Source organism: Gavialis gangeticus, unplaced genomic scaffold (genome assembly GCF_001723915.1).
Source record: "Gavialis gangeticus isolate Ggan-Ray unplaced genomic scaffold, GavGan_comp1, whole genome shotgun sequence".
NCBI classification, from domain to species: domain Eukaryota; kingdom Metazoa; phylum Chordata; order Crocodylia; family Gavialidae; genus Gavialis; species Gavialis gangeticus.
The window spans coordinates 70,912,466-70,936,340 of NW_017729022.1; the positions used below are offsets into that span (position 1 = coordinate 70,912,466).

General features: G+C 43.3%; 1 protein-coding gene and 1 long non-coding RNA gene across 3 annotated transcripts in view; one reads left to right on the top strand and one right to left on the bottom strand.

Moving 5' to 3' along the window:
• LOC109296121 overlaps nucleotides 1–23,875 on the top strand; it is a 637,130-nt gene that overhangs the window by 473,680 nt on the left and 139,575 nt on the right. The window lies entirely within an intron of this gene.
• STAB2 (stabilin 2) overlaps nucleotides 1–23,875 on the bottom strand; it is a 166,554-nt gene that overhangs the window by 66,908 nt on the left and 75,771 nt on the right. For both annotated transcript variants that reach the window (XM_019515340.1, XM_019515339.1), the window contains 12 exons: nucleotides 20,787–20,882; nucleotides 19,400–19,447; nucleotides 14,513–14,649; nucleotides 14,038–14,152; nucleotides 12,717–12,794; nucleotides 12,425–12,523; nucleotides 12,210–12,317; nucleotides 7,271–7,402; nucleotides 5,521–5,649; nucleotides 3,737–3,790; nucleotides 1,414–1,509; nucleotides 676–871 (listed from right to left, as the gene is read on the bottom strand). In XM_019515340.1, the coding sequence (XP_019370885.1) occupies nucleotides 676–871; nucleotides 1,414–1,509; nucleotides 3,737–3,790; nucleotides 5,521–5,649; nucleotides 7,271–7,402; nucleotides 12,210–12,317; nucleotides 12,425–12,523; nucleotides 12,717–12,794; nucleotides 14,038–14,152; nucleotides 14,513–14,649; nucleotides 19,400–19,447; nucleotides 20,787–20,882 (1,288 nt within the window). The remainder of the gene's footprint in view (nucleotides 1–675; nucleotides 872–1,413; nucleotides 1,510–3,736; nucleotides 3,791–5,520; nucleotides 5,650–7,270; nucleotides 7,403–12,209; nucleotides 12,318–12,424; nucleotides 12,524–12,716; nucleotides 12,795–14,037; nucleotides 14,153–14,512; nucleotides 14,650–19,399; nucleotides 19,448–20,786; nucleotides 20,883–23,875) is intronic.

Genomic DNA, 23,875 nt, shown 5'->3' on the forward strand with positions numbered 1-23,875 from the left:
GGCAGGGACAAGGGAGGAGTACACTTCCCTGACCCAAGCTTGTAGGGATTTAACTTCTAGTCTTGTGATATGTGTTAATGGGAGTCTCAGCTTCCATTACTAATGGAAACATGTAAGAAACTAGCTCTCACAGCTGCAAACAGAAGCTTGAAAAAGTGACCCCAGTACTTGTTTAAAACAAACAAACAAACAACCCCTTCAAAAAGGCAACTAAAAAGAGCCTTCAAAGTTAGTGGGGTTTTGTTGTTGTTTTTTAAATCTCCTAATTTTTAAACCAGACAATGAGGTTTTGGGATCTGATTCAAGATTTTGAATACTTGGGTTTGGCAATACTGGATATATTATTTTCTTAACACCCTGCAAACATTCTCTCTTCCTGAAGCTCAGTGTGTGTGTGTGTGTGTGTGTGTGTGTGTGTGTGTGTGTGTGTGTGTGTGTGTGTGAGAAAGCAATATAATTGACCTTGTATAATTCTGATGACTTGATGGAATTACTTCTGATTGATACTAGTGCAGGTAAGAAGTTATTTAACACCTACACTGAGGGTTGAGAGAGTTGAATCATTTATCCACTAAAACTCAGACCAATGTCAGAGACTTTTGGTTGGTTGACTTTTCTCTGACAGAGCTGGCAAGTTTTGGGAAGGTACCCATGTAGTTTAGAAGCAGTAAGTACCTTGGTCACAGTTGCGGCCATATTTGCCTTCATTACAGGTCTCACATGCTGTTCCATTAAAACCCTCATCGCATTTACACTCTCCTGTGCCATTAACACCATCCATGCATACGCCATTTCCAAAGCAGGCATTTCCAGCTTTTCCTGGACAGGGCTGGCATTGTGGACCAAAGAATCCTGCACAGCATCCTCTCGTCTGAAGGAGAAAGACAACATAACAAAAGGTGAAGCTTTGGCTTTTAAGTCACTCCCCAGTTACTTAGGTGCAGGGAGCTGTGCAAAGCCACAGCATCCCAAGGGAGGATGCCATGAAAGCTCAGTTTCTGTGCGTTGAGGGTGGGGAGCAATGCAATGGGGAGTAGTCAACTTTCCCTCTCTTACCTTTTCAGTGCTTGTAGCGTAGGGACTACTACTGAGAAGATTCAAACTCCTCCTTCAGTTTAAGGCTAAGGGTATTACCTAATCTCAACTTCCAGCCCTCGCCCTGCACTATTTCTAATTGCTGATGTCTTGTAATTGTCAGAAGCTTCTTAAGCTTCTGGCCAGGCACTGTGACCAGGACCTCTTTCAGTAGTGAGGCCTACTGAGAGAGTTATTAAACTGTAGGGCCGGGGCTACCTTTTTGTTTTGTGTTTGTTCTGTGTTCTTAGTACAGTGGGGTCCTGGACCATGGCTGTGTCTCTACAATGCAATCATGATACATATGCTAAAAAAAGACATCAGTTAGGGAATACTCACAATGACAGTCTTCATGCATGTGGTCTGACATCCAATATGACTGGATATCCTTCCCCTATAGTATTCTGTATAGATGCAATATTTCTTCTCTCCTACCTGTTTAAAAGATAACTGCATCAGGACTCAGTGTCATATAAACGGGTTTTAATCCATACAAACTGGTTATTACCATAATGAGTCAATTTAATGCAATGTCCCTGAGAAAAAACATTTCAACTTAAAAGTAGTCATCCTTGGTCAAAATTTGAACTGGAAATATTTCTAGGTTTGAACATTATAATTTTTTCAGTTCAGTTGCTTTTACTTTCCACTGCATTTCTGTGCTTCTCCATTCTGACAAGGAAATATCAAAACACTGTTTTGATAGCTGCTCTTGTATTGGCTTGTCTTGCATTTTGTTAGGTCTGGACATAATTAGGAAATGCCATATATCTTGGGAAAGGCTTTTCTTCTAAGATTTCCTGCCTGACTATAATTACAAGAGGTTAGATAAATAACTCATGGCATGAAGTTTTATTAGAACAAAAATGCCAAAGTTCTAGATTTTTGTCCATCATTACTTTTGTAAGGATGTGCTAGTCTATTATACTAATAATGTGTAGAGAAATTTACAGACATGAGGTCATGTTTGTAATCTCATTACAGATACACATTTTCAGCCTTAGAAGAATATAGCAAAATCTATTCATATTCATCCTAGATTTTTATTTCAATCCAGCTTTAACTTGATCTGGAATGGAAATCTACCCATAAAGAAATCTACCCATAAAGGAAAATCCAGGGATGACAAAACTCCTAAACTCAAATCCTGTCCTCCTCTATGATGTCAAAATGACATTTACTTGTCTTTTAGGCATCTAAGTCACTAAGCAAAATCCTATTTCCCTCTGTGCAGCAGTCACAAAACTGCTAAGATACTGAGACTCCTTGCAAATTTGCCTTTTGGCCTGAAGATCTCCAGGGCCAGGGACAGACATTACACATAAACCAGTTTAAGTGATCAGAAACTGGTTTAAACCTGTAACAGAACAGATGTTCAGTGCACATAAACCAGTTGGCAAATGCCTGAAATGGGTTTGAGATAAACCTGGTTGAATGCAGTATCAGAGTGAACTGATTTGGCTCAAACTGGTTTATGCAATGTCTGTCCTAGCTCCCTTGCTGGTTTAAGATAAACCAGACATCTGCAGCACCCCAGCATGCTCTCTGGGCTGGGTGGGACTCTCTGTTCCACATCAAGGCTGGCCCCTCCCCTCTGTGTCTGCCTGGCTTCTCCATGCTAAACAGGGATTATTCCCCCTCCACCCCACAATGCCTCTGCTTTAGCAGACAGCTTTGGATTAGCTACCTGATCACATGCTGGCTACAGTCTGTGCTGTGGGAGAGACAAAGGCAGACAGGCTTTTTGGAGCTAATCAACAGTTATCTTAACATCCTTCCCTGGAAACCTTTGAGAAGAGCTGTTTGCTGCCCTCCCTCCCCATCACCACTCTCTGCTAAGCACAGATACGCCCCTCCCCTTTGCCTTTGCTGAGCTGTCTGTGTATTAGCCAGCAGACCACATGCTGGGTCTGTGCTGAATCAACAGATAGCTGGTAATGTCTCTCTGTTGTTTTCTTAATGGGGCAATAAATACTAAGATAATGGTGATAAACACTGTTATCAGCTCCCCCCCTTCCCCCAGCTTCCTGGCCTGTCAGTTTGCTGCAGACAGTATACAGAAGCAGAGCGGGGGAGTGAAAAGCTCTGTATCATTAACAGATGCATGTGCCTCCTCACCACGTCCCCCTTGCCTCAGAGTGCTAGCCCAGAGCTGCAGTCTGGCAACACTCCCACCCCTTGAGCAGTGAGCAAGCTCTGCATTTTGCTTTAACAGTCTTTGGATAAAATGTAAAAACAGCATTGGGAGCTGGGGACTCTCCTGGAGAAACACCTCTCTCTAGTCTCTAGTCCAGATTCAGAACCATGAGCCTCCCCTAGAGTTACGCACCACTCACTCCTGTTGTGCTCTTTCTGAGTTTTTTGCAACTGAAGAAATGTTTTATTAGCATTCGATAGTAAAAAACATGGGTGAAAACTAAGAGCTGCCATTTTCCCAGGGGTGTTTTGAGTTGAACCAGGTTGATAACCACTGGTCTAAATCATTTAAATGAAAGGGACAGGGCACATAATTGATATAATTCCACTCAAATTAATATATACTTATACCAAGGATAAATCGAGCCCTTTAAAACTTTATTTGTCTGAAAATTACATAAATGATGTATGCTTTGGTTTCACTATGAAATTAATTGATTACTAACATTAATTGTAAAATACTTACTGCTTTAGTTCCAGGAGGGCAGAGTAATCGAAACAAACATGTGCTACACTTTTCCTTAAGAAACACAAAGGATACATGGTTAATGGAGAAAGAATACATGGGTACATGCATGATTTATGACCTGCAGATATCATCAAGCTCTGTTTCTTAATCTAGCCCTCAGAGGAGCTAGGGGACATGAAACAGGGAGGGGTAACCCCTTTATTATTCTGAACATTCAAGATTACCGTTGGAACTGGACTTTCCAGGAAGGAAGTCCTATACATTGTAGGAGTTCATAACCCTCAGCAGGAGTGGAAAAGAGTGGAGGCTCCAATAGCCAGAGACTGTCCCGCTCCAGTTTCCCTTATAAAATCCAAGTTCAGATCCTGGTCCTAGTGCTGTCCCCTCTGTGCCACAAGGGCAATGACAAGCTACTAGAGCAGGTAAGGATCCCCTGATACACCATATGACAATGGTGTGGATTCAGCTATGCCCTGCTTCAGCAAAGCACTTAAATACATGCTGAAGACCATCTCCATTTAATGAAAGATGTGATTAAGTCCCACTGATTTTAATGAAACATATGTGTTTATGTGCTTTGCTGAACAAGGGGCCCAGGAGAGACAAAAGCTGTCCAAAGACATCAAAGATCTATACCACTGGTGTTCAACTTCCAACCCACAGGTCAAATCCAGCCCACAGAGCCATGTCATCTGGCCCATGGGGCTTCCCTCAGGCCTGGAAATTTGGCAGCAGGGAAGCAGTAGCAGAATTAATTGTTCCAAGAGCTGCAGCAATTAACACTGCCACCCCTCCCTCACTGCCAAAATTCCAGACCTGTGGGGAGCCTTGTGGTCTGGATGACCATAAAGATCATATCAGGGTGTGGGGTTGTGCTGTGGCCAGATCCAGTATGCAGGATTGCACCAGTGCACAAGACTACACCCGCAGACTGACTCCATGTTCAGACTCTACTTTGCACCCTGCCTGCAGGCCAGCTCTGCACCACTCATCTTGCCCATTGGGCAGATAGGTGGAGCACCACTGGTCTACTCTATACTGTAGAGTTTTGGTATTAGACTGAGAGAAGCTTAATGTGAACTTCTAGGAGAATCTTTTTGATAGTGAAATATATTGGATGGTGGGATAGTCTCCAAAGAAAACAACAGAAGCTCCAAAACTTCACTTAAATTTAAATGTAAGCCTCTTTAAACTGGGCAAGGCTTGAACCTTGCATAGTAAAATCTCTTTACTATGCAAGCGAGCCTTTCTCCAGTTAGGGTGTGAGGTTGTACAGACTGACAGCCTAACGATAAGGAGGGCAGGGCAAGGCACCAAAAGCCAGACTTCAAGTATCTGAAGGCAGCCTCCCAAATCTATTAACTTTTGACATTAAGACATGTCAGGCAAGAGAGGGGAAGGCCAGATAGGGGAAACGGGAATGGGGTGGTTCTCAGGGGACATTGTAGCCATTCCTGAAAGTGGAGACTGTTACATTCACTCTTTAGTATAGATAAAATCAGACTGTTTATTTATTAAGGTGGTGGATTAATTTAGGCTTAGACCAAAGGCCTGAAAAATGGTGCGCACAGTGGACTGTGATATTACTATTGTTTTTGATAAAAGTTGACTGAAGAATCAAAGCAGTGCTTAAAGGATGGCAAAGCTATGTAGGGTTTGGTTGTGGAAACTCCAAAACACTTTCTCCTGGCAAATACAGTACACTATATCCAACATGCCTTAGTTGTATTTTGCTACAAACTCCAATGCTGGACTTCTGTCTCTAACAGGACACAACTTACGTTTTTAATCACAGTGTCATTTATATCACATCTGTTCTTCTGGATTTCCAGGACTTTTCCTAATCCATGAATAATACCCTTGTCAGTTGCAATATTTGTATAATTTATAGGTGCATCATTAATGTACAGCTGTTAAGGAAATGAAGGTAGTTAGAAAGTAGTAGACCAGGTTAACTACTCAGCAGTAACATTAACAGTTAGAGGCAAAACATATGCTTAGAAACAAACTAGCATTTTTGGTGCCCTGGGCAGGAGATGTATGCAGGAGGGAGAAAAAGGATATCATTCAGTAACAAACTCTATTCAAGCAACCACTTAAAAATGTGGGCAATCCTAAGGACATGCTCGCACCCTATTAATATACTTGATTGTTGAATTGGAGTCATTTTATGGAGCAGACCACAGGACAGAAAAAGGAGACCAGGGCTACTCAGTGCTAATTTGGGTAGGTTGGTTCATCTTCTTGTGCCTTAGAGCATCTTTACATGTGCTCCAGGACTGGAGGAGCGCTTAGTTAGAGTGGCCCGGAGAGCCGCTCTAATTAAAGCACCTGCAGTGTCTCACATATTCAGCATCCTGCACTTCAAAGTGGTGGTAGGGGATGCTTTGACTAAAGCTAGTTCTACGAACTTTAGTTAGAGTGCCCCTGCTGCCATTTTGAAGCATGGGGATGCTGAATACATGAGACACGGAGACTGCTGGAGCATGCTAATTAGCTAATCAGTGGCTACTGGCCTGCATTGTACAGCAGCCATTAATTCTGCGTCTTACTGCTACTGGAGATTCTGTTTTCATTTGAAATAGTAATGCTATTTATTGGTGGTCTTTTAATACCTTCCATCTCTGAAGATGAAAGTGCTTTGCAACATGGATAAAACTAAGGGTGCTTGTAGACATGGTTGGATGCTGTTCCAACATGTTGCAATTACAACATATCAGAGCAACATCCCCACATGTTGACAGGCACCCTTAGTTTCTTCATGAATCAAAAGAAGTGTTGTGAAGGTAAATTCATCCATGTTGCAAAGCACTTCCATCTCCAGAGTTGGAAGGTATTATAAGTAATAGTATTAAGTATAATAAGATAATAATACTTATTATAAGAAAGTATTAAAAGTAATAAATAGTATTACTTTTTCAAATGAAAACAGAATCTCCAGTAGCAGAAGCAGTAAGAAGTAGAATTAATGGCTGCTTTACAATGCAAGCCTGCAGCCGCTAGACATGCAACACCACCATCATGCCTTATAAAACCAGAAGCTAAATCTCAACAGCATAATTTAAATCCAATTGAAGGTCACTTCCACTATAACTTTAAATTAGGCAGGCTGTGTCTAGACATCGTATTTGAGTGGAATTCCTGTGACAGTAAAGGTTTCAGAGGTAATGTTGAGTCAATAGCTCTTTCTGTCTGCAAATCAATTAAGACAGAGGCAGATAGTATAGCCAGGTTCAAAAAAGGACTAGTCAAATTCATGGATGATAAATCTATTAATAGCTGTTGAACAAAATGGTTGGAGTTGCTTCCTCTGGCATCTCTAATCTAATTATCTTGGATACCAGGAAAGGTAATGAATAGGAGATAGATCACGGTAGATATATTTGATTCAATGATCTCCCTCTAGAGCATCCACTAGTGCCACTGCTGGAGACCTGATACTGGACTAATCCAAGATGCCACTTCTTATAGTCATATAATCTTATGATTTCTAAAGAGAAGAAAATTTAAATTAACTATAGATAGCAGTACCTGGTCATTTTGGAGAAAGAATCCCACTTGATAGGAAAATCCAAGCATGGTCTCCCTGTGCATGCCATTGTGCATGTCGCTCTTCAAGAGCTTCTCCTCCAAGACAATGTGGTATCGGATTTGGTCCTCATCCTGCAAGGTGCAATTAAACCAGTGATACTTTTGCCAATAATTTACCATGGGTGCTTTCAGGTGACAAACACATTGGGTGAAGTACTTTTCACAAAACAGTATCAAATGCATGCAGGGTACAGCCTCTGATGCTTCAAGACATAAATCAAGCATTAACTGCCTAGATTTTGGAAATAACTTCTCCATGAGCAAGTTATGGGGCTTCTTTGCACTTTTCACTGTATAAACATCATGGTACTGACCAATGATGAAGACAAGTTACTGAAATAGAGAAACTACTGGTATGAACTGCTATGGCAATAGTGTGGTTTTGTGCACAAGCCTGGCCTAAAGATTTTGGAGTTACCCAGATGATTCTTGAGATAGATCCCACATTTAACTAATTAATTTGACATAAGATTACATGTGTGGAAGGAGTCTACATGGCACCCTCCAACCCAGTTCCCTGCTGCAGATACAAGGGGATCCCAGTTGCTTATTTCTTTTTGCTTCAGCAATCTGTTTATATTGATTTATATATGTTTTTATATATGAAGGCTATTTTCACCAGGGAACAACACTTTTAATATGACCATTCTCTGCCTCTCATCAGGGGAATAAATTGTTTTTTTTTCCAAAGGAAATGTCAAATTATTTTCTGATTCTGTAACTGATTGTGTGTGTGTGTGTGTGTCATCAGGCCTTTCCTCATATTACTAGAATTGCTTTGTAGCATGCCTTTGGTATGGTCACAAATGCACTATTATATACAGTTTACTGGCTTGTTCCCCTAGCACTGGTCTAGTGAGACTGAGGCAAAATTTTCAAAACCTTCTAAACAGTTTAGGAACCTCAGTATTAATAAAAATCAGTGAAAGTCAGGCTCCTAGGTCATTAAGTCACTTTGGAAAACAGAGCAAAGATAGAGCTAGTCAGCAATCAGAATTCATATTCTGAGGGAAATTAGGGCATTTCACAAAAATGTGTTCTGATTCAGAAAGAAAACCAAAATTTTCCAAATTTCCTGCAGAAAGGAAATTCTGAAAATGGTAGTGTCAGAAAAAATAAGTCATTTCCATTTGATTTTTTTGAAATAGAAATGGCAGCTCTGACATTGGAGGACTCTCCAAGGAGACTGCCAAAGTCAGGGACTTTTGAGGTGGACACCTGCCAGTCTAAGAGCCCTGAGACCCTGCAGCTCACCTTGGGAATCTCATGGTTTCTAGGCTTCCTCCTGCAGAGCTGAGCTGTCTAGCTAGAGCAGGGGCTTCCAGCACTTCCAGGCTCTAGAGCTGGGAGTGGAGCTCCTGCTACATCCAAAGCTCTCAAAGCCTGTGTTCTCCTGGATCTGTGATGGGGAATCTTGAAACTTCAGGCTCTTTAACTTTTTCATCTCTACAGCAATGCTGCCCTGGAGTTTCAGAGCCTGAAAATATCATGGGAGTCCTGCACTGCAATAATCCACATAAGCAAAGCTGTTCTGGACCCTTGGAAGTTCTGCAATATATAGCTTCTACGAAGCCCTCATGGTGGGGCTGGTATGGACCTTGATAGCTCAGTTTCCTGAGGAAACTGTCAAGCAAATTAACAGAAAACTTGGCAGAGGTTTGATGGAAATCTTTCTGTGCTGCCCAAAGTAAGATATTTTTTTCCTGAAACATTCTGGGTTTGTATTAATTTTTCTGATGGAAATTTTTTTTTAAATTAATTATTTATTTTATTTAACTTTTCTTGTGCTAGAATTTTTCTAACCAGCTCTACGTTTAGGAGCCTAATTTACATAGCCTTTTTTGAAAATCTTACTTCAGATGGTTTCCTTTTAGTAGGACTGTCCTGTCTTTCAGCAGCTGAGTCTATTCCTCCCTTTCCTCCTTCCAAAGGAGACTAGCTAAGCATCGTACATTTTATACCTGCAAAATGTATTGCAGGGCTCCCTACAATGCCTTTTTCTGTCTTCACTCACCAGTGCTGAAGGCTAATATATACAATATGTTTTTTAGACCCTCCCCCCCACCATATTTTTCATCTTAAGATCCATACCATTCCCCACTCTTTAGCCTTTTCAGAAATTCATTTCAGTGACAACAATGACCCCAAACTTCAACCTCAGTAGTGTTTACTATCTTACTGGCTCTGTTCATGCAGTGAAGTAGTGTTAACTTAAGGCATTTGTACACACCATGAGGGTTTATTTCAGTTTAATTCTCCCTAAATTGAAGCAGTGGATCTTTAAAAACACCAGTTCAATTAAGGGTGAAGTAAACCCCCGTGGCATGTACAGAAGGGTCAGGCCCGACCCTTACCTGACTTTCCAGTGGTGGGGAGGCGAGGGCGAGCTGCTGGTGGGGCAACTGGTCCCTGAGCTATAGGGGGGCATTGATGCTTCCCTCCGTGGCAGTGGTGGTACCCCCCAGGAGGCACCTGCCTGCACCCACCTGGCCTGAGTGGTCCTGGAGGGCACCGCAGCTGTGGAGGGAAGCACCAGGCCCCCGTGTAGCTCAGGCAGGCAGGCAGACTCCAGGGAGAAAAAAGAAAAGAAAAACAGATCAGGCTCACCTGAGATCCCTGGGGCCCAGTGCTTTCCTCCGTGGGAAACTAAACCACCTTGGAGATGTTTTATTTGTCTGCGGCCCAAAGTCATTTAACGCACGTTACGGCACCAATACGTGCAAACAGCCGGCCATTAAAGCGCATTACGCCACCGACACGTGAAAACAGCTGCACCGTTGAAGCAGTGCAAAAGGGCATTAAGCTGCTTTAAAGGCCAATTTTGTGGTGTGTACAAATGACCTTAAATTCTACCAGTTGTGGCTTCTACTGGTTTATTTTCAGACACTTCATTTTCCTAACCTGGGCACTTTGGATTGAAAAATCCCTCCATTTTTGAAATGCAGGAAAGTATTTTCAGTCTTCTCTCCTCAGCAGAGTACAAAATCCCTCTTTTCTAACCAGTGTTTTGTTGGACCACATCTTAGTTTAACTGAACACGGGGATTGAGCCTTTGAACTGTGCCTGACTCCTCCCCCTGAGGTGGAGTTTGCCTGAAAGGGCCAACTAATTAGGGTAAGAGGAGGCACACAGCTTTGCTAGCACTTCCTACTTCTCCTTTGCCACACCCCAAAAGCGAGCCACCAGGGATCACAGCCGAGAGGAGAATTATAGGTAAAGATGCAATAGCAGAAATGCAGGAATTCCTTCAAAACAAAACAAAAAATGTGATTGTATAAGTTACAGGAAAAATGAGAGAATGGCGGAAAGGAAAAGCCACTGTTCTCTGTTTGCATAACTGATTTGTAAAGATGGGCCAAAGTTAAAGCCATTTATCCAAAATTTCTTCCTCCATTTCAGGCTGCAGATAAAGTGGGCTTCAGGTCCCAAGCCTTTCCATTTCTGTGATAAAAAACCTGGCTTCTTAAAAATCCCAAGCCAGCACAGTTATACACACTATATGTCTGATTTAAAGACAGAAAGCACTTATGAAGCTTTTTGCTGTCTACAGGCCTGATACTGGAAGCATTTATGTGAACTAACTTGACTGGGCATGAACTGAATGGTATATGTGAGTGTTTTCAGAATCACATCTCAGCTCTGTGAGGCTGGAGGGCCTTGACACTGGTGTGTGTGCTTAGCTGCTCTGTTATGTATTTCATTAATATTTTAAAAGGTAGTCTGGGGTTTTCAAAGCTGCAAAAGCAGCTCTTAAGGGATACCCTTTCAAATGCTCTTTCTGGAAGGTGACACAGGAATAATAGTGTTGCACCATGATATTGTAATCAGCATAGTAATAAGAAATCGTTTGAGTGTCCTTAGGGTCATGTTCCTGAATTAACCCTTTTACTGAAGCAATGTGCTCATGTGAAGAAAGCATTGGTCTATGGCTCAGGAGACACAGGCTTCTGTGCTGAGGATACTGTGGATAAGATACGTCAGGTGAAGTAGTTGCATAGAAGACAGGGAAACATTAGTGCCATTGTACAAGGTTTGCTGAGACCTTAAGTGGAGCACTGCGTACAATAACTGGTCTCTGAGGTTCAGAAAAAAAAAAAATTCAAATTGGAACACAGTGTTCAGAAAGGTTACTAGGATGATCAGGTCAAGGGAGAGTCTGTCTAACACAAGGAGACTAGAAGATCTTCATTTGTTTAGCTTAGCAAAACACAGCCTGAGAGGGAATGTGACTGCTATCTATAAATATACCAATTGGGTAAACACGGGAGAAGGAGACGAGCTATTTAAGTTTAAGTACAATGTTGGCATGAGACAAAAAAAAAAGGGTATAAACTCTCCATGAATAAATAAGAAACCTAACTGGTCCTAAGATGGAGCTTGATACATTGATGGAAGGGATGGTAGTCTGAATCCATTTTCCTCAAAGGTGTAGCAGGCCTGCTTTGTGGCAGCAGCTATTTTTGTAACCCTTCTCCCAAAGGTAGCCTAGAGGGCTGTGGCACCCAGTCACACTCCCTAAGTTACGCTACTGGTTTTCCTGCCAGTACAAAACATGTGAGAGCTTCCTTTCAGTCCTACGTTCTTATGCTGATCTCCTTTTTATAACAATTTCCTGATGAAATCTGCTAGATATTGTGATACCTGTACTTTCAAGTAGAGGTGGGCAAAATTCAAGACCAATACCTGGAGTTTTCCTGTAAATGGGGGAAAAGGCTTCCTGGATTTGTTCCCACCTACTTGTTTTGGTTTTAAAAGAAAACTTACTTCACTGAATTTTTGCAAAAGCAACCCACCTATTCCCTTTCCAGTCCTTTAGTGCTGCATTAGTAGTTTTGGAACTGTAATGGCGATAAGACAAGGCTTTGTGAATTATACATACCAGAGTGACAGTCCTTTTATTCCGGAGGTAACTTTCAATTGCATCATTATTTGGGGCAAAAACTGTGTAACTGTTTGCTGCTTCTATATCGTTCGCCAGGCTATATTGCTGTTGGGAAAAGATGCAAAAACAACTTGTCATGATGTTCTGTGACTACTCCAAAAACAAGTAGTCTGGGGAACCACTTTTATTCTGAAAATTATATGGATACTTGCAATGACATAGCCCCTGAAAATGGAGTAATCGGGCATCTGTTCTAAGCGGGCCAGCAGTTTTGGCATCATGCCGCTCACACCGATGAGGGGCATCAGAACCTACAAATTAAGCACACAGAGTATATCAGAGCATTTGTATATGCGGGGCTTGCATTTTGGAGGATCAGAAACTGGATAAAATGATATATCATACAGTATTTTTCAACAGCTGTTGGCTGTTTTCTTGCACCAAGTGTATTGCTTTGCTTAGGAGGATCTCCAGAAAAGATCCTTAAATTGTATGGTCCTATACCTTATCTATGACATGTATGACTCCATTGGTGGCAGCAATATCACCAACCACAATTTTTGCTCCTTCGACAGTTATGTTCTGGAAAGAGGACAAAAAAATAAGGTTTGCTTTTACATCAGAATTATATCAGTTCCCTAAATGTGTGCTGTTTCACTGAGGCTCTACACCCTGGTCTAACGTGCAAGCAGCTGCAGGAAAAGCAGTAGATATTCTGCTCTCTTTCATAGCCCAGGTGGGGGGCTGCCCAGGATCTCAGTCCTATAGCAGAGGGGCTGCAGCTCTGATGGCTCCTTGTGAAGAAATTGCATGGGGAATAGATGGCACCGTGGCTATGTGTTCCTTATATGCCGGCCTGACAAGCTGTTTGGCCACCCGGGGTGGGAGTATGCTGGATCTTTTACATAAATGATTAAGTTAATTATTCCCTCTTCTGCTAACTATAACCAGGGGCCTCCAGATGGTTTGAGCCTCTCTGAGGCCAAATTCCTCTTGCTGTTTTCTGAAGTGGTTTCTCTACACACCACCTCCTATTATGGCCTGCATTGTAAAAGCACCACATATCCCTAGGTAATTCTGAAAAGTATAGTCTATACATTTCTGTGTTTCAAGGCTTTACTGACCTAGTGGAATTATCTTCAGGGAACCTACTTAGACTCCTTCCTCCATGGATACTTGGCTAAAGAGATTCAGTATAACTGTGTGTGTTCCCAGAAACTTCCCTGCTAAAAGCAACCAACTAATAAAGCTAGCTTGAGGGGTTGTTAAGGACAGTTGATATTAGTTATGTAGTATTAAAAATACCTTCAATTAGTTCAAGGCCATCAAGCTGTGCATACAGCCAGCTTATGTAACTGCTTGACCTTGTTACTTTTACTTTAACCACCCTCTTTCCCCTTTCCCTAATGCTGCCTGTTACAGTTGCTCAATGTGCCTTGTCTTAAAGTCATTTCAAGTTAAGAATTGTGCCTTCCTTATTCCAACCATACACTTGAGTGTGGGAGTGCCACAGATTAGCCGCCCACGACCCCAAGTGCCACTCTGATCCCCTTCCTCTGTTCGATCTGCTGCTCTGCTTTCTGCTCCCTGCTCTGTGCTTTCTGCCTGATCTCTGCTTCCTGTCCTATCTGTTGTTGTGCTGCCTGTGCCCTCTTGTGCATCACAGACTGGCTGTTCCTATTCTGGAGAAATACCCTTACTGCCTAGGTATTAGGCATCTTTAAGTGTAAGAGCATGCATGGGTTTGTGCATTTATACCACAGCTATTAACAATGACCATATGGGAGATAAATATGATTTTAAGGTATTTTGCAGGTTATCCTACCTCATTTTCTTTTGATAAGTGCAGGAAGTTGCCATGGAGAGATGTTGGCAGTGTATCAGAGGATGACAAATTCTGGAAGTCAGCAAGGGTATAAGCTCCCACTAATATGTGATACCTAAAAGGAAATTCAGTCGGATTCGAATGTTATGGGACAAAAATTTTATACTTTCCCAGAGTTTTTCAAATGAACATGCTTTGTATATCAGAAAATGGTTGCTAGGTGTATAACATTCTGCTTTATGTTATACTCTGATCATGGCTGGGGTCTCTAAATGTACTGAAACAATACAAATGGCAAGTAATTGTATTCAGTGAGGTAACTAGATTGATAGCAGTGTAACCAAAGGAGAATCCTGAAGGCTGGAAAAACTGTTTTGCTTGCTTGTAAGTCTTCAAATCAAAATTTTGTTTGGCAATAAAAACAATTCATTTCAAGAAATGGATTTAGCACATGCTAGACATTTCATTAACGTACTTCAGCAGGGCTACAATGTTATTCTTTGACATCCAAAAGGCTTTCTCATCTTGGTCCATGTTTTCAAATGCTTGAAGAGAAGGTACGAGGACAGTTAGATTTGGAGTTGTGGATAGCACCGAGTTGATTGCAGCCTCCTGCAGTGAAGTAAAAAGGGTACAATCACTTGTTCTGCAAACTATTTTAAGCCTTATAGACAAAAATAGGTGCAAGCAGGAGACCTTTTAATGGGGCACTGTATGTGGATAATTCTGTTTTATCAGACAGAATCCCTAGAAGGACGTGGACAGCATGGAGACGCTTCAGAGGAGGGCCACTCGCATGATCAGGGGACAGCAGGGCAGGCCCTACGAGGAGAGGCTACGGGACCTGAGCCTGTTCAGCCTCCACAAGAGAAGACTGAGGGGGGATCTAGTGGCCTGTTACAAACTAGTCAGAGGGGACCAGCAGGCACTGGGGAAGTCCCTGTTCCTCTAAGCACTACCAGGAGTGGCTAGGAATAATGGTCACAAGCTGGCAGAGGGTAGATTTAGGCTAGATATCAGGAGGCGCTACTTCACAGTCAGGGCGGCTAGGGTCTGGAACCAACTTCCAAGAGAAGTGGTGCTGGCTCCTACCCTGGGGGTCTTTAAGAAGAGGCTAGATGTACACCTAGCTGGGGTCGTTTGACCCCAGTACTCTTTCCTGCCATGGCAGCAGGTCGGACTCGATGATCTGCTCTGGTCCCTTCCGACCCTAGAAACTATGAAACTATGTCATCGGCCTGGGGAGGAAGAACCGCTGCACTGAACTATGGCTTGACCCAAAGGATATAAACAGAGCCATACAAAAGTGTGTGGAATGAAGGATAACTCAGTTATTAGCCTTTGATTTATATAATATTTTTCAACGTTTCAAAGGCAAAAATGCTGTGTATCCCCAAAATTAATTTTCCTGTGACGCCCACAATGCAAGTCAACTCCACATTTGTTACTTGAACTCATTTACTTATAGGTTTGAATGCTTTAAAGACATGTTTCAGGGGTGTACTTGGTAACCGTGTTGGCCTGAGACAAGACATACAAAAAAGTAGAACTCTTGGTTCCAAAATGTTACCTTTTATTAGACCAACTGGGAAATCGCAAGAAAATTGTCCAATTTTCTTGTGATTTCCCAGTTGGTCTAATAAAAGGTAACATTTTGGAACCAAGAGTTCTACTTTTTTGTATGTCTTCTTAAAAACATACCATAATCACTGCTTACTAGGAACTGAAATTAAACTATCCAGAAAATGTAATTAGAAGTGTCTAAGAAACATGGCCAAAAGGTTGGTAACCATGAAATAGAAAATCCACCTATCACCTCATTTAATTTTGACAGAGGATTGTATCATTTAACAGAGCTTTTACAAGTTGGTGTTACATGCCTAAATTCCTTTAGGTGCTGTTACTTATCCCAGATTTAACATACTGCTCTGGGCTACTGCAGGCTGCAGAGTGGATGGCTGTGTTCCATGTAACAGTGTTTGGTTTTAGATTTGTTAAGAGAAGGTTGAGAAGAACAGATAGTGAGGACATGGGTGCTGCCCCCAAAATAACCTCCCTGGGACCCCAGTGTATAAGTGAAAAGGAATTTTCAGGCTCCAAAACCTTTCATTTTTCACTCTTGCAGAATATCATAGAACAATACGTTCAGGTTCTGCCTTGCCCTAGCTGGGCTGCCTGGAAGCTAATCTATTCCTGGCACTCCTTCATCACTTGTGTTGTCATTTTGGTGTAAAAAATGGGGAATGAATATATGCAAATTGACTGCCTAAAATAGCTGGGAATTTTATCTTCACCAGCATCTTTCTTTCTAGTCACCATCACTGTCTCCTGCCAGGTATTTAAGAGTAGAAATAACAATAACCATTTCCCCTTTTTAACCCTCCCAATCTGTAGGAAAAATAGCATTTAAGTATGAAAAATGATAAACATTAGCATTCTTGCTTACATGTGAAGTTAAAACCACACAGAGAGATGCCTCCCTGTTTTGCTTATGTTATAAAATACTATTTGATTCAGGGAGAGTCTTTCTCCCTTCCTCAGAGCTTTAGCTTCCAGGTAGAGTTGCTGCATACAGTGGGGTCTGATCCATAGTCTCCTGAAGTCAGTGGAAAAAACTCCCATTTAGGGGCCTTTAAATAACTTATTTAGTTTGACCTGAAACAGAATAATTAATTTTGGGGCATTTGTAATAAAATGAGGGGTAAGATTCAAATGTACCTCATCCCATACCCCTATGCTGTGGAGTCCCTTGCAGCTGTTGGTCCCCCAATTGTCCCGCAACCTTCTCACCAAAGTAGGAACACCTGCTCATGTCTTGCCTGCATTGTCATCTGCGTATTTTCTGTAGGGAGCTCCCAAGGAGCTGAACCTTATGCCACACATAGGACTTACAGTGCTATGTAACTTCCCAGTTGCTCCATTTTCATTAACAATGGATCCTCTGTCTTTGGAGCTTTACATACCAACTGCATTTAAGGCTGAAATTTGGACTTGGTGCAGAAATGTGACCACCTTTGGCCTGGTAGTGTTAGAATGATGGTGTAGCCACGATGGTTCAAGAATTATGTAAGAGGCTAAGATTTTTTTGGGGGGGTGATATCTTTTATTTGACCAACTTCATGGTTGGAATAAAGTTAGGTAAGCTTTTGAATACAAGACATAATGAAGAATGTCTTGCATTTGAAAGCTTGTCTAACTTTATTCCAACCATACATTTGGTATAATAAAAGCTATCACCTCCCAAAAATCTCAGAATCATAGAAAATTAGCGTTGGAAAGGATCTCAGAGATCATCTCATCCAACCCCCTGCTCGAAGCAGGACCATCCCCAACTATATCATCCCAGCCAAAGCTTTGTCTATTTAGGTCTTAAAAGTCTCCAAGGATGGAGATTCTACAGCTTCTCTGGGTAATATGTTCCAGTGCTTCACTACCCTCCTAGTGAGAAAGTTTTTCCTAATATCTAACCTAAACTTCCCTTGCTGCGACTCGAGACAATTGCTCCTTATTCTGTTATCTGCCACCACTGAGAACATGGTGGCTCAGGGGTGGGCAAAATCTGGCCTGTGGGCAAGATCTGGCTCACCGAGGGACTTTGTCCAGCCTGTGGTGGGTCCCTTGGTCCCAAATGGCGCAGGTGCCATTTGTCCCGCCACTCCCAGACACAGTGGGGTTGGGGCGGCTCTTCAGCTGCACTCTGTTTCTAGGCAGCTCAGGCAGTGGCAGCTCCTTCTGGCTACTGCTTCCAGCCCCGATCCCCTGGAGACTCGTGGGGACCCATGCACATAGCCCCAGCCCGGGCTTGGCTCACCCCATACCCACCCTGACTGGAGTGGACCGACTCTGGACCAGCTGGGACCCACAGGCACAGCCCCAGCCCTGGCCTGCCCCATGCCTGCTCTGGACCTGCCCACCCACAATGAGTAGCAGTGGTGGCAGCTGCAGAAGAGCCTGGGCTGCGTGTGGGGGAAAAGCGGTTACCTCCCCCTCCCTGTTGCCAGGTTCTTCTTGCTGTGGCCACCCAGAGCCTGTACCCAGGCTGCCTGTGTCTCCTCTTCACCACCAATCACCACTGCCACCAGTGCCACTTCCAGGCCACCCAGCAGAGCAGCTGTGGCAGTGGAAAGGAGTTGCAGGACAGCCTGGGTGTGGGTGGCCGCAGCAAGAAGGGCCCAGCAGCAGTGAGGGGGAGGTGGCTGCTTCCCTCCCCATGCCCAGCAGCAGCTTCTGCCCACTTGCTACTTCTGCCACAACACTCATCATGGGTAGGCCAGTCCAGAGCAAGTGCATGGAGGGCTGGGGCTGCATGCGTGGGTCCCAGCTGGTCTGGAGCTGGTTTGCTTTGGCCAGGGTGAGTCTGGAGCAGGTGTGGGGTAAGGCAGGGCTAGGGCTGCGCACTCAGCTGCTGCTGGGTGCTGGTGGTAGCGAGAGAAACCACAAGGTGTATGGGCTCTGGGCTGTTCCAGGGATGAGGTATGTGCTGACTGGCCTGCAACAGCTCCCCAAAACTGCCTATTTGGTCCACGGACCCAAATAATTGCCCACCCTGGTCTAGCTCCATCCTTTACGCTTCAAGTTGTTGAAGGCTTTTATTTAATCTCCCCTCAGTCTTCTCTTCTCTAGACTAAATAAACCCAGTTTCCTCAGCCTTTCCTCATAAGTTATGTTCCTCAGCCCTCTAACCATTTTTGTTGCCATCCATTGGACTCTCTCCAATTTGTCCATGTCCTTTCTGTAGTGGGGGCCCAAAAACTGAATACTCTATTCCAGATGTGCTCTCCCCAGTGCCAAACAGAGGGAAGTAATCGCTTCCCTTGGTCTGCTGGCAACTCTACTACTACTAATCTAGTCCAGTATTGTGTTAGCCTTCTTCACAACAAGGCGCACTGTTGGCTCACATTCAACTTATTGTCCATGGTAACCCTTAGGTCCTTTTTGGCAGAGCTGCTGCTTAGCCAGTTGGTCCCCAGTCTGTACCAGTGCATGAGATTGTTCCATCCTAAGTGCAGGACTTTGCACTTGTCCTTATTGAACTTTGAGATTTCTTCTGGTCCAATCCTCCAATTTGTGTAGGTCTCTCTGAATCCTAACCCTACCCTCCAGCGTATCCACTACTCCCCCCAGCTTGGTGTCATCTGCAGACTTGCTAAGGGTGCACTCCATCCTATTTCATCTTATTGAGGGTGCACTCCATCCCATCTTCCAAAACCCCAGCTTTGGCCTGGAGTTACATACTCTGTCTACTCTGATGTCAGTAAACAAGCTGGCCAATGGGAACATCATGTCTCTATAGATTAAAAAGTTAGCAGTTTCTTTTCAAATGTGTATATACTAATAAAATTCAAACAAAAATTATACTTACATCAATCCACTGGTTAAATCCAGCTGCCTCTGACAGAGCAGACAACTCCTGATACAAGAGAGAAAAAGGAATGACCATCTAGGATACAGACGTTTGCACATGAGGAAGAGGTGATTGATAGCTTGTAGTAATACAATGAACCTGTCTTAGCTTATGAGCATAGAGATGCAGCATTCCAGCATCTGTACTGAATGAGACCAGGCGCTGTTGAACCATCACACCTAAGTCAGTAATGCTTTTCTGGTACACTGTGGTTTCAGTGGGAATTGTGAAGACTCAGCTTCACTGAAAATCAGGCTTAAAGTTAGATATCTAACTTTGTCTCAAACTCCTATTCTACCTATTAGGCCTCTAAATGTGCTTCTGTGTCACCCAGCTTCAGTCCTTGAAGAAATGTTAACATTTATCCTCCACCTCTTTGCTGGCTTTTGTGGCTTTGTTTTAGGGCTAAGCTGCAGCAGTGTTACAAAGTGGATGCATTGTTTTTTCAGGAACTCAAACACGATGGAATAGGATTGCTCTTGGGCACCTAATGGATGGAATAGGATCAGGACTTCTATTTCTAGGGAATGGGAACTGACTACAAATCTCAAAACATAAATCAAAAGAGAAGTAATTTTTGTTCTGTGCTTGGCCAGTACTTTGTACAATGGTACAGGACTTGGGGTTCCAGATGGTGCCATAATGCAAACATCACATAAAGAACAGTTAATGAAAATAACAAATAATATAGACAGCTTTTTTGTAATGCTGACCGAAGACGGAAATCTTTTAGGGGATATTTCTACAAATGAGACATCTTTAGCAGCCACTGTGGATTGTAGTCCTAGAAAAATTATGCTGTTGTTAGCTGCTGATGAGATTTCCTTTGTTATTATACAACTTGTTTACTGCAGTCCTTCATTTTGATTGCAGTATTTCTCTGGACAGATATTTGTTTTCTATCACCTGGAGGGTGGAATTCTAAATGAATTTTCATGCTTTTTCTTTGTTTTTTTTAATGTAGTGTAGCTTGGGAGAAAAAAATGGAGGTGGAGCAAGGGTAAGGCAGAGTCCATTTCTTACAGCTGCCAGTGTATAAAAAATAGCAGAGAATGTTGACACATTTTCATTCACCCATCCAGTACAAAACTAGTTACAAACTTACCTTCATCACTAAATGAAGTATCTAGCCCCTTCAGGCCCCTTGGAAATTCCTAGCTTGTTTTTAAACATAATAGATCATTTCTGAAACCTGCAAGAATCTCAGGCAGGAACACTGTCTGCAGTCAGCATAATTTTATGATGAAAATTAGAAATGACTTTACTGTCTCTCTCTGGCTAAGATCACTGTAAACATCCAAGAAGTTGATCTCGGACTCAGACAAAGGACTCCTATCTTACTTACATCTGCTGCATTTCCATAGCACATAGTGCCATCACCCTCATAGCCCTTTGGACACACACAGCTCCAGACACCAGAAGAGACAAATTGACAAGTTGCCTTTAAAACAAGAGAGAGGGGGAAAGATTAAATTTGCCACGCTGCCAAGAATTCAATGGGCTGTTGTCAATGCAATATACTGCAATAAAACACATTGCAATGTTGTAGTACAGCAAGATTAATACGCAGGAAACCCTCACTATTTGCGGGTTCAGCATTCGCGGTTTCAAATATTCATGAATGCCAAACCCGCTTCTTAAATACACTTAAAGGAGTTCCTTGGGAGCTTTGCGCTTGCCGCCGCTGCTGTGCTCCCGCTGCCGCCAGAGCAGCCGTGTCCCCCCTCAAGTTGTCAGGAGCACCGAGTTCATGAATGCAGATGGTGTTCATGAATGCAGTGCCTTATTCGTGGATTTCACCATTTACGGGGCAATATGAGAACGTATCCCCCGCGAATGGCGAGGGTTGCCTGTAACTAAAAAATCCCTTCATTCCAGAAAGTACACATGCTGGGAAGCACTTAAATACATTTGTAAAATGTATTTAAATCAATTGGACTTAAATATATTCTTAAAGATGTACATGTAACCAATGTTCCCTCTAAGGAGTAGTGGTCCATGAGCGTGCTGCCTCGGTCTGTGAGCATGTCACCTTGGGTAGGCGTGGGACACTTACCAAAGGGGGCTGAGGGCTGGGGCCTGGGGCCGAGAGGCTGGGGGCCAGAGGCTGGGGCCAGGGGCAGGAGGCTGGAGCTCAGAGGCTGGGGCCAGGGGCCGGGGGCTGCAGCTGGGGGCTGGAGTGGGCTCTGCCAGCTCCAGGGAAGTGCTTCGCTCCTCTGCATCAGGGCCAGGGAGTGGAGCACTTCTCCAGAGCCAGCCCCCTGCTCCAGCCTCCATCCCTGCCTTGCCTTACCTTGGGGAGGAGCTGCTGCCTGCCCCAAGTGAGGCTCTGCTGGCTCTGGGACACTGCTCTGCTCCCCTGCATCACCTTGGGGAGCGCGGAGGCACATGGCGTCAGGCTCCTGCCCCCACCTCGCCTAGGAGTTGACCTTCAGCTCCTCTCCTGGTGCGCGGCTTTGAAAAGTCGGTGCACGGCCAGACTTTTAATTGCGCATGGCCACTCACATGTGCACCTTAGAGGGAACCTTGCACGTAACTACCATATTTTCTTGCATACATCATGCTCCTGTATATAATACACACCTTGTTTTTGAGAGGCAGGATGAAGGAAAAAAATCTTCCTTGTAGTAACTGAGTAGCAGCAGCTAGGGAGCCAAGCCTATTCCGGAACCTGCTGCCAGCCCTGTGTGCTGGATGGGGCTGTGGATCAACCTGGGTCCATGTGCCAGGTCTGACCAGGTCCGCTGAGTTCAAACTCATCTGAATCGGCACTGAGTCTGGGGCCATGTGCCAGGTCTGACCCAGCACACTGTATCTGGAGCTGCATACTAGGCCTGACCTGGCTACAGCTCAATCCCTCCCAGAGTTGTGGCAACTAACACTGCCACTACTTTCCTGCTGCCAAATTTCTAGACTGTGGGGATCCAGTTTTTTTTAATATATTGTGCACCCTAATTTCACCAGCTGGTTTAGTGAAAATGTGAGTTATTTGTGAGAAATACAGCACTTATTTGAATTAGGACCTTATGATAGATAAGTTTGGTTGAGCTATAGAAGCTTCATACAGAAATCACTGGGTGAAATTCTGTGACCCATGCTATAGAGGAGTTTGGGCTAGATGATCACAGTGTTCCCTTCCAGCTTTGAAATTAGCCTTTACAAGTTAGTTTAGCAGACATAGAGGCTGACTCCTGAAGCGCTGATCATCTACAACCCCAAATGAAGTAAATGGATGCTGAACTCCGGTTACTCTGCCTCTGTGCAAATCATATTAATATTCAATATTTTCTTGTGATTTTTAAAAGGAAAGTTCACGACTACCATGAGAATGATGTCGAATTGTCAAAACAGATGGGTGACACTATCTGAAGCCGTAAGCAGAATGATGAAATTCTGTTTTCATTTTATTTCTCTTTAGCAGAGTTGACTAACTACTGCTAACCAGAATTTATGAAAGTATTCAAACCTCTGCTTGTTCCAACCATATCCATGCCACATCTTTCCTTTGGTATTATCATGAATATTTACGCAAATAAAAACATCTTTCAGTGTCAAGTGAAGTTTATGTACATTTTGTGAAATGCTGCTGCTTGAGCGAATACACATCTATGTGTGCATAGGAAACAGGATATTCCAGGCCAAACCAGAACATCTGTAGTCCTATTACAAAGCATTTCATTCACTTAGAATACAATTGCAATGCTTGGTAATTTAGATTACCAATCAGCTACCACAAAGTGGGAACAATCAGAGAACAGTTAGTGAAAAACCTATAAATTGCATGAACTGTAAATGATTATGCATCGCAAAGTCATACAAGTCAAATCTGTTTCCATATAACTCAGAAACAAGAATGAATGGCTTAGTTAATCAGATAACTTATTTGCAATAAATAATATAACCAGTTCTAACCAAAAATCTGTTTGTGCACATTAGCACATTTCATTTGAATGTCAAGGGCTATAGGCTGTACAGGAGGGACAGGATAGGAAGGAAAGGTGGGGGCGTGGCACTTTACATTAAGGAGGAATACCCATCCTCGTCAATTAACAAAGAATCAGAGAAGGGGCACTCTGAAGTGCTTTGGATTAGAATACAAGGCAGTCGAGGGGAAGGAGACTTAACAGTGGGGGTCTACTACAGACCTCCCAACCAAGGGGAAGACCTCGACCAGGAATTCTTAGGTCAGCTCACACAGGTAGTGAAGTCAAAGGATGTGGTAGTCATGGGGGACCTGAACTTCCCGGACATCTGCTGGGAAGAGCAGTCAGCCAGGTCTGACTGCTCACGTAGGTTCTTAGCCAGAATGCAGGACCTTCATCTAACCCAGGAGGTGCACAGCCCCACCAGGGGAGATGCCTTGTTGGACCTGGTACTGGCCACGGGAGACGACCTAGTGAGGGGGCTGTGGGTGCTCGACCACCTGGGCAACAG